The sequence below is a fragment of the Pygocentrus nattereri genome, chromosome 23, assembly GCF_015220715.1.
Source record: "Pygocentrus nattereri isolate fPygNat1 chromosome 23, fPygNat1.pri, whole genome shotgun sequence".
Classification (NCBI taxonomy): domain Eukaryota; kingdom Metazoa; phylum Chordata; class Actinopteri; order Characiformes; family Serrasalmidae; genus Pygocentrus; species Pygocentrus nattereri.
In genome coordinates, this window is record NC_051233.1 from 26,024,331 (window position 1) to 26,035,595 (window position 11,265).

Sequence of the window (11,265 nt, forward strand, 5' to 3'; positions counted from 1 at the left end):
GAAGTGTCAAGAACAAAATTAGCCACATGGCTAATGCTTGGCCACTATTTTAGGGTTACGGCAAAACTTAATTTTATCATAGACAAGTCATCACTTCATGAAGTATTTTTAGTAGCTGCTCCAGGTAGAGCTGAAGGCTTAATGCTGAAGCTGCCCTGTGTGGAAACTGGTTTCTACAGGCATATCAATAGTTGGTGGGCCAAAAGGTCTTACTGCCATCTAGTGGTAGTCACAAAGCACTTGTATTTGTACACAGCAAGTGACAGGCAGTTTTTAAAAATGATTTTTATTTAGACCATTTTCTCCATTTTATTTTAATACATACATTTATTAAAATAATGAATCTTAAAATGCCTGGAAGGCACTGAAATAGTTTCATAAATAACTTACACTTAAATCAAGCGGTTAAACAAACAGACAGGAGCTTTTTCTATGAGCGGTTCTTGCTGACCCAGTGGTATTTGTCCACTCGTGGACCAGAGAAGGCATAAGTGGGCCTGTAATTTTTGAAGCCGTTGTGTGGAGGGTACGGGCCACTTGAATGCTGTTGATAGCCATCCCCAGCATAGGGCTTCCTTTTCGAATAGGGAGCCCAGGACTGCATAGGGGCAGGTGGGCCAAACTCACTGAACTGCAAAAGATCAGGGAAGAGAATTTAAAGTCATTAAAGTACTTGTGTCAGCTTTCTCCAGTGGACCAGAAGTCCTGGAGCTCAAAATTCAGAGGCAACCTCTTTTGATCACTGTGCCAATAGCCCTTATAGTAAACAGCAATCTTGTGGTTGAACAGATTTGCTAGGATTTAAGCCATCAAGTCAGCTGTAGGCCTCCAATACCAGTTTGGACCACATGAGATGACATTTCAAGCAGTGACCCTCTGCTGAAAATCAACTGACCATACATGACCATGTATTTATAACTGACCAGGCCATGTGGCATTGTGCCTTTTAGACTGATGAGCAAGTGAGCTCTGTTAGGATTGGTTGCCCTGTATACATCTGTGTCACATTCAGTAAGCAGCCCAGGCTCAAACATTTATAGCTTCAATAGGAATGGTGAGGCCTCCAGAGATCTTCATAGCTGAAACTAGAGACAAGCTCATCCTATAGAAGAAAAGCTGAGAGGCTCTTGGCTCAGAAGCAAGATTACTGAAACTTATGAAATGCACTCCATACCTGGTAGACACTATTGGGGTTGGACACAGTGGGGATGCACTTCGGCTCAGGAGCTGAGAGAGTACTGCTGCTGCTACTGCTGGTCATGCTGCTGTTGGAGCTCTCCTCGTCTGAGGACGTGCCAGAGTAGTAATCCGAAGAAGCCCGCTCCACAGCATTGTTTATCCTGCGTGAGAAGTCGCTATCCCCCTTCTCCCCATCCAACAGTGTCACACAAAACGGTGTGGTCTTCTCACCATACCTGAAAAACAAGTTGTCAGACAACTTGCAGGCAACTGATCAACAATTCTGAACACCTCCATAGCGATCAGCATGGTTAAAACCTACAGAAGACTCAAATCACTTCCCCAAGCACAACACATGAAAACTGCTAAAGCACACTTGACACCAACATTGTAAGATGTCACCTTGCCTTAAAGCATGCGTAGCAATCTAGGGACCTTCCAGGTCAAAGTGCTGCAGCAGTTAGCATTTACCCTCATCTAAAGCTCTGAATTCAGTTCATGAAGGCCTTGCTAGTTAGCTAATGAGCCAAATCAGGTGGGTTTGTTGAGGTTGTGTGCTGAAGTCTGCAATGTTTTGGCCCATAAGGCCTGGACCCTGACATGCCTATAGTAGGATTGGCCCAACCAAACTCAGAATGGCTTTATGCATTTACGGCATTTGGCTGACACTTACGACTTACATTATGATGACTTACAATTTGATCATTTTATATAGGTAGGCCAAGGTGGTGTTAGGAGTCTTGCCCAAGGACTTATTGGTATAGTGTAGGGTGTTTGCTCAGGATTGAACCCCAGTCTACAATGTTGAAGGCAGAGCCGTTAACCACTACACTATATTAACCGCATGCCTCTTTCTAGATGCACAAAGTTGTTAACTGCGGTGGTGAGAAGCCACTGTCTGACAAGTCTAAAGCCTCAGTTTCCTCACAGAGCCATGAGACCATCTAAGCACTGGTTTTACACCTTGGCCACTGAATTACAAGTTTTGAAAAGTTTGAATTCCCCTTTAAACCAAATGTGAACATATAAACCTAAGATTAGATTGAAAATGGGAACTCAAGTGGTCTTGATGGGAACCAGACAAGAATGTAATGCCTCTAAAGTTCCCTGACAGAAGCCAGTGACAAAGTTAGTTATGCTATTTGAGACCAAAAAACTGTGTCGAATAGTTTCACGAGAAGCTTTTGGGCTAAAGCATTCTGAAACTACATGCAGGGTGTCATGAGGCAAATTGACCCCAAAGAAATTTTCCATAATCTACATTACATATGAAAAATACAAGACATGCATGCTTGCATGCGAATCTGGAGAGCAAATAAGACTGCTGTGTGTTAGACATCACAACCCCAGTATCGAGTTAACCAGTTAACTACCAATTAATTTCAGATCAAACCATCCCACATGACTTTGCAAGCAGCAGAATTAATGGATGGAACTGGTTTAAAACAAAGCAAAGCAACACTTTGGCATTTAAAAGCAGAAGGTTTGAGGCATCTTTAAGCAGGTCACCTGCAGGACACTTCTCCTGGGTCCACCCAAATGGTGATCTCTTTTGGCAAACCCAGGTCCTCATAATCAACACCACTCTGTCTGCAAGCACGAGCAACTGTGGGATCCCTCACTTGAGACTTGTTCATCCTCAGACACCTAAAAGAAGCACAGTTGATTAAAACTGAAGCCAACTTCTGCAGGTCATGCAGCTACAAAAAAGACCCTCACCGAAAAGCCTGTCCTTTGCACGGGTTCTCAGGGTACCAGTGGCTTTTATAGCTCTCAAACAGAACTGACGTAAAAGCGACAGCAAACTTCTCCCTGTGCAAGCGGTCCAGTTTTCCATGTTTCTTCGCCAGCCTTGCCACAAAGAAAACTGTGGCTGCAATTTCTTCCTTCATTTTCACAGATTTAGAGATTTTCAACACGTAAGAAACTACAGTCCTTTTTTGCTAATCTAAAAATTCAATAAAACTAGAATAAAACCAGGTCTCTTCACAAACAAGCAAAGAGAGTTTCCCTTAAAAACTTCACAAAACTGGCAAAAACAAGCTCAGAAGCACACAGTGAACATTCAAAGCATTGCAGCAAACAAAGAAGTGCTACCTTTTAAAGAAATCAGTGGATACTTTGCCTGTTAATGCCTAATTAGGTGTTTCAACAGGTGTTTTATATTAGCAGAGGTTCCTCACAGGGCTTTACTGACATTGTCCAGTAGATGGCATCAAAGGAGAAGTTGTGCCCCCTTCCAAGTTCCCTGCAGTATCAACTGGGGCCAAAGGTTCCCATTTCAGCCCTTAGCTACCTCAATGTGCCACTGTGTTATTCCCACATGGGAAGAATGTGTGTTACAAGACTGTGAAAAATCCTCTGTTGAAGGTTTTAACGGTTTGGGTTATTTGAATTTAATCTTAAAAATCCATCAGTTTTTCACATTTTCTGCACTATTAATAACCATTTCATGTAATAACTTTCTGTGGTGTATCTGTTAGAGGCATTAAAGGCTTCAGATGTCTGGTTCTTATCACCCCTGCCGTGAACAATTCTGTAGGTTTTGAAGCAGATAGATATAGCGTGTGAATTGTGGGCCATGTGATGTAATAGATGCAGGAGCGTCCACTTCTGGTCCTGGGAGGGGGGTTGCGGGGAGGAGTCCAGCACATGTATACATTTATATACAACCAGTGGATTCAACACATAAACACAAACATATGCGCTTGATAAAAAAAGAATGCATTCAAAATGTGAGATATTATTATGTCAGTTATTTTTTTAAAACATGTAATCATCAGCAAGGTGTACATGTCCAGTGCTATTATACTGCTCAAATAAACCAAGCAACACAATATATATATAAAACCCCTGTCTCCCGTAGGTTGCCATTTTTGTCACAACATCAAATGTTTGCTCTTTCGTCTCCACTGAGTGAAGAAAAGCCAGCTAGATATATAATTGAACTCAAACGGGATAGTGGGGATAGTGTAGTGGTTAACACCTCTGCCTTCTATGCTGTAGACTGGGGTTCAATCCCCACCTGGGCAAACACCCTACACTATACTAATAAGAGTCCTTGGGCAAGACTCCTAACACTGCCTTGGCTTGCCTGTGTGAATGATCAAATTGTAAGTCGCTCTGGATAAGAGTGTCAGCCAAATGCCATAAATGTAAATATATTAATCATCCTTTCCAGGTTTAACCAGAATGTAAAAATTAACCAAGAAAAAAACCTGTTGACTGCATCACAACAATGGTGACCAACTAGTAGAGGGATTTTACCATTTCCCATATGCTTTTATAATAAACAAAACATTTTATGCATAATTAAATCACTGCAATAAAGTCATTTACAGTTTCATGCGAAGTGTAGTGAGTTAATTGTAGGGAAACTAACTGACTCAGATTTCTTTATAGTGGTGGTGGAACCATGTCTACAACTCAAATATAGAGCCATTTACCATCTAAAATCACCTTTGAACCTACTCATGTACAGTTTTCTTTGGGGGCTATTTTGCCTGATAAAACACTACATTATCTCTCTGCCATGACTGGATTTTTTAGGTCAAAACCTTCGCAAAATTGTAAAACAATGTCAGACAACAACCATTTCAAAGTAACCACTCTATGTGAGGGAGCTTTCAGAGGCATTAAACTCTTCGGACGTCTGGTTCCCATCACCGCCACTGTGAACAATTCTGATTCAGCAAGTTTCTATGGAACAGAGCATTTCACAGAAAACCACTCTGAACATATAGCGTAAAATTCACGGTACCACACTGATGAGTTTTTCCTTCAGAGCAACAGTTGGTCGTTTTGATAAACGATAAACGTTAAACTCTCAGGGCAAGTCTGGACTTGTCTTCAGTGGAGGCAAGAAACATTTAGTAAATGGTTTCTCTAGTAACCCGGTCAGGCAAACCTTTTGTCCACAGTCAACACGTGTAACACGCACCCTACCAACAGCAACAACACGGCCAACTCGGACATAAATGAAGGCTCTCGGTGGCGGTTTTACTTCGTATCTAAGGAGTCACTGAGTCTTTTTGTTTCTTCCCTTCGTCTAAACTAGCCCAACAATAACGAGCCCAACGGCGCCCGAGTGACAGTTACCTTGAACTTTACGACCTTGAGTCACCACCACACAGGTAAGATGGTCATTTACGTCACAGACTCGGACTCGAGTCACGGGCATTTGTGGGACAATAAGTCAAACCTCGCTTATTAAAGTTCATTTTCAGAGAATTGAGTATAATACCAGTATCTCCCGGTAGAAAAGGTGGGTAGGGTAGTCTGACTTAAAGGGGAATTCCACGGATTTTTCCAAATTTCTGCATAGTGTTGTGATAACGATTTGGACTTAAACGTATTTCAGTCGATTTATTTTATTTTATTATTTTTAATTTAATTATTTTAGTTTATGGCGGGGAGATTTACGAAGGGTGTTCTAAGACAAAATAGTCCCCTAAAGAAAGTGCCAGATACCTCCACATTACACACAAAAGCCCAAAGGCCGCGTGTAGGTTCACTGGTGGTTTTGACAGAAAATAGAATGGCTGTATTTAGTTGTAGACATTGTGAGGCCTTGATCCTGATAATCACCACCGCTGTAAAGAAATCTAAGTTTCTCTACAGATGGACCATTTCAGGTCAAACCGCTCGGAATGGCTTTCTTTACACCACAGCCACTGAATGATGCAGACATTTAAAACACGGTGGGGTTCCCCTTTACGCATAAATATCAACAGTGGTTCCAGTAGAGGGAAAAGGCAGCTACCAAAGCTAACCTGAGGTAAAAATCAGGTCTCTGTATGTCCCTGGGTTTCCTGTAGAACTACAGCAGAACTTCTGGACAAACCCAGCCTCTGTCGGGGGGTTTGCGAGGCTGCGTTCTTCTCTTTTTGTGATTTTCTAGGTGTGAAATAAAACGCTAAAGCTGAAGAGGTGTGAGGCACAGCCAGGACGAGGCTGATGATGGCCTCCACTCCACCTTTAATGTGGTATTCGCTGAATATAGTGATCATATTCCATATGGGAATAATCAGAACATAACCATCCATATTTCAGTACATGGTACTGAGCTCGTTTATTTACTGCTCTACCGTGTGATGGATGCTTAATGAAAAGGGGGGTATTTTAAAGTAGAATCTTAAAATAAACTACAGTTATTCCTTACGAAACGCTTAATGGGTTACGCTGCTGGGCTGCACGCATGCGCGAGATATCAACGTTATATTATGACTAATGCCATCTTTATTAGGAAAATAAATCTGTTTCATAAATCAGTTGTTATTCTTTATAATCTGCATATCCCAAATCATCACAGATTGATATAAACAGCGTTTTTGAATTAAGCTCTTCAAACCCAAACGCTAGAATTAATTCATTCCTTCAGTGACGGTAAAAAAAAAAAGCCCACAGACGACTTCGTGTGAGATGCCATCATGTAGCCCGCGACACAAGTTTCCTACCTGTTTTCCGTCACGCCTCTTGCGATGAGTTTGACAAGCGGTTCATAGTTACAAGCTATTGGCTGGTCGTTTCTGAGCGTGAACTATAAGCCAATCCCAGCGCAGGATTCCACCACCAGCCAATCATCGCGCAGGAGGGGCGGGACGTTCCGGAATGCGGGCGGGAAAAAGCATCGCCAAACTGCCCTAACGATTAGCTCGCTGAAGGCGCGCCTGTTCCCGCCTCTGACTGCTGGCGCCTCGCAGGGCGCTGAATTCGAACGACCAGCGGCGGCTCCCGGTTATAAAAACCCTCGAGTTCGTGCGGTAAAGTACAAGCGAGCTGTAGAGGCTCACTGCACGCTGGGCTTCGAGTTTGTGTGGTAAAATCCGAGTAACTGCGACGGCGAAGAAGAAAGTCTTCAGCTGGACTGTGTAGTTCTGGACGGCTTTCCCTTCATGTGAGTACTGGTGAGTAGACATGTCCCAACTTAACCCTTTTCCTTTATAGACATAACTTTGGGAGTGTGTTCCGTCTCAGATCTGCTGTGTTCTGCTGTTATACTTACAGGGACAGTTTCCCAGACCCAGATTAACCCCAAGTCTGGACTAAAAGTGATATCCAGTATTTATTCATATTCAGTCCCTTAATTTAGCCAAAGCCTGAGCTTAATCCACGTCCAGGAGCTCGGCCCATGTTCCTACCTGGATGCCTGTCATTGTAGCCGTTGATTGAGCCTTTTCCATTTTATAACATCACTTATTGAACTTATAGTCAGTAAATAAAGAACACTGATCAATTTTTTGTTTTGCCAAGAGGGCAAACTTAGTACTGTTTAACTGGGTTTAGTGCAGTATAGTGTGTGATGCTAAGTAATAATGATTGTATTCATCGTTTCTGATTGCAGACTTTAAATGTGACACTCTTAATGTGCTTCATCTGCATCAGAATATGGCGATACATGTCGTGTATCATGAAAATGTCTTTATGTATCACGATATGCTATTTTTCCATATGGTAAGTGCAAAACGTTTACGTTTATTCATGTGGAATTTATGTACATAGTCAAACAGGTGGCATAGCGAAGATCGTAAAGGCCCCATGGCAAAGCGTCGAATACCATTCATTGCTTGTCTGCTCTACTTTCACCTCCTGTTTAGATTTTATAATTATATAGAATGAATGCATCATGTTGTGAAGGCTCCTTATCACGGACGACGTGCATTATGAATCAGACAAATAGGTGTCAGTGCTGTCTGTAGTTTTAGCTGGTGGTCAAGCAATTAGATCTTGGGTGTACTGCCCCATGGGGTCTAGACAGGTTCGACCCCACCCCCAATAGTGACACCAGAACTGACATTGCGTCATGTGGTATATCGTTATATCTAAGGCAGCACTTTCACAAGTATTGCCACACATAGTTATATAATTGATATTTTCACAATAAACCTACGTTATTGCAAACCGGCGAGGATAACATGCTCACTTGTGGTTTAAAGAGCTTAGTTTCCCCAAACGTTTGATGCAGTGCGGCATAGAGGGAAGAGTCAGCGTCTATTCTACCCACCTATTCACCTGCAACCCCACCTGGTGGTGTGACGTCGGCAGGGCCGTGACAACAAGGGACACAACATGTACACACAGCAGAAAGGAGAGACGCTAGCGTAAAGGTGGCATTCCTTTGGATGGGACCTTGGGATTAGTTGTTTGGGAATGTAGAGGTGGGTGGTAATGAGTTGTATGTAGTCTGTATTAACAGGGCTTTTTACTTTTACTCAAGTATTTCACTACTGCTAAAACAAGCTGTGCTTTACAGACATATTTAAGGTCTCTGAACTGTGGTCAGCACTATTTTTCTGTACACCCTGCAGATAAATGCGACAACATTTCTTGGAATAATCTTTTTTCTCTGTACTCCGGTCTTGTAAAAGGAGAAAACGGCCATCAGACTCTACTTTGGACTTCAGCGAATGAAACACTATGTAATTCGAATGTTTTTCGGCCTGCTGCCACTTTTTGTACTCATCCGGTTACTTGAGCCTTGTTGTTCTTGACTGTTCGGCCCTGATTTACGTTTAAACCAACGTTACTTGTCAGAATGTCTTTTGTGTGATTTCTCTGAGGAATACATTCAACTGTGGAGGTAAAATATCAACTTTCACACGTTGCCTGTTTTGTAAACGAAACTTTAGTCCACTGATGTGAATCCAATTGCTGCTGTTACGTACAGTCGCCTGGGTTACGTGTTGGGGTTGGTTTGTAGGCAGTGTTGTTAGCTGATTGTTTTATACGCTCTACAATCACTAACCATACTGCCAACACAACGGCCTGCAAGCAAGCACAGATCACCGGCTACAGTCCCACAGTGGTGCTACTGGTGTGGCATTCTGGACGACTCTAGAGAACTGATACTGTGTGGTCATTTGGCAGTGTAGTTAGCTGATTACAGTGCGGTAATCACTAACCTCACTACCAGCTGAACAACAGGAACCGCTCAGCAGACACAGCTTTACACCTTTTGTTGTTATGGGCTAATAAAAACTTGTAATAAATTGCATTTTTATAATAAATAAAAAGACAAAACATCTACTTATTTGGGTTTCTGGCTTCAGTGTGTTCATACATGATGATTCAGCCTTATTTGGTCTAAATCTTCTAGCTAGTAATGTAAACAGTGACTGCTTCGTTCTTTTAATGGAGTTGTGAATTTTATCAGCACTCAGTTTCAAGTCGTCTCATTAGCCATATTACTTTAGTAAGTGTGGAAGGAATGGAAGGAATTTACCTGTGACATTAAAAGACACAGATTCGCGTATAACGTTGAGAAATGCTGGGCTTTATGAAGAGCAGGAGACTTTGCGGTTATGGTCGACGATGCACTGGATGAAACAGTGAGAATGTGTTCACAAGAGGCAGTTTTCAGTAATTCTTTAAGAAAAGCATCCTGGTGACTGAAACCCCATGAAGGACATGGTAGACAAAAAATTACATGCATTTTTCCATGATGGGAAAAAAAAACTGCCCACAAAATGACCTTTTTTCCCCTTACATTCATATATCTCAGAATAATTATCACAAGATATCTCAGGTGCTTTTATACCCATCACAGAAAAGCCCATTTTCTTATCACCCCATGTCTTTTTGGGGGATCCGCGAAAAGTGTGCTTCAAACACTGGGCCTCATTCATCAATATCTTGCTATGGTTATTATTATATATTAATGTGTTCTTTAGAAACGTCCTAAGAAAAAGTGGGTGTCACATTCATGACGTGTTCTTAAACCGTAGAACTGTTCGCACCTTTGTGTGTAGATTCTGGTCTTAACTAAGAACAAATCCCACAAAAGAAAACTGTGTAAGTGGGTTTTAAGAAGAAATGTCTTCTTAAGAACGGCTGGTGAATGAGGCCCAGTGTGTCCTGTCAACATGCAATATTGGGCAAATATTTGGGCGTCTGAGAAAATTAGATGTAAAGAAGGTATTTAATCTGCCAGCAAGCATTTTGCCTCTGAAGAGCTCTAGTATTTGTATGCATTTCTAATATGAATATGAATACAAATAGCATTAATAGTATTGACTGTATGGCCTTCCGCCGAAGACTGCTGGGATAGGCTCCAGCATCCCCCCGCGACCCTGACGGAGAAGCGGCTTAGAAAATGGATGGATGGATGGGTGCACTATATGTATGCCAGTGTCATTTAACCATTTTCAAGCCTTTCCTTGAGGGAGTCCATTATGTGCAGCTTTCATTCAACACCCAGTTTGGCTAATCAGTCATTCATCAGGTGTGCTGGTGATGGAATATAACAAATCCAAATTTTCTTTCGTTTTTTTCCAGTTTTTCCAATGTTTTTCTCAAATTTTCTCAGGGGTTGAGGTTCAAAGTCATTGAGACCGGTTTGATCTGAACTGGTGCCTTTTTAGAGAAACTGGTTTCTTTGCAGTGGTGACGATGGGAACCAGGAGTCCCAATGTCTACAAAGCAAGTATGGCCATTTTATGTGTTATCCAAAACAATCTTACACAGGCCCTCTGAGTTTCAGATGATTCTATATAGCTCAAAAAATGCTTCTGCTGTTTTAACCATGTCAAACCTGTAAGAATAGAACATTTTAGAAGATCCCTTTTCACGTTCTTCTTCAACTAGTCATGCAGAGGGTTCTTTGAGTGTTCTTTGTTCTATGTAGAGCCATTTTCTTTACCAAAGAACAGCTGGAAAAGCATCTTTTTAAATTGTGATAGTGACAAATCTGAAAAAAAAAAGTTTTATGGGGCGACAATTTAGCCTCACAGCACCCTGCATGTATTCCTCCGCCGTGAATGGATTTACATCAATTTATTAAAATATGTTTTAGACCAAAAACATGATCACAAAGCTGTCATTAAACTATGTCTCAGACATTTAATGTATTCGTAATTGTTTCCTGTTTTAACGTTCCGTGAGGGAGCTTTTAGAGGTGGGCGTCTGGTTCCTATCACCACCACTGTGAACAATTCTGACTGGCTCAGTTTCTCTAGAACGAAGCGTTTCACAGTAAATCACTCTGAACGACGTTGTTGACACGCTAAACTTAATTCAGCAGAACTGAAATTGAAAAAAACGAATGAAAGCTCGTGGGAGTTCACCTTTAATGTTTTCACTTGTTCTAAT

The 11,265-nt window shown here is 41.7% G+C and overlaps 1 protein-coding gene across 1 annotated transcript; it reads right to left on the minus strand.

Annotated features, from left to right (window-relative positions):
- Positions 1-270: 270 nt before the first annotated feature.
- On the minus strand, positions 271-3,236 carry btg4 (B-cell translocation gene 4). The gene is made up of 4 exons (XM_017697432.1): positions 2,899-3,236; positions 2,689-2,826; positions 1,175-1,415; positions 271-631 (listed from the first exon to the last, which is right to left on the minus strand). The coding sequence occupies exons 1-4, from the start codon at positions 3,069-3,071 to the stop codon at positions 431-433; spliced, it is 753 nt and encodes a 250-aa protein (XP_017552921.1). The 5' UTR covers positions 3,072-3,236; the 3' UTR covers positions 271-430.
- Between the last annotated feature and the right edge of the window lie 8,029 nt (positions 3,237-11,265).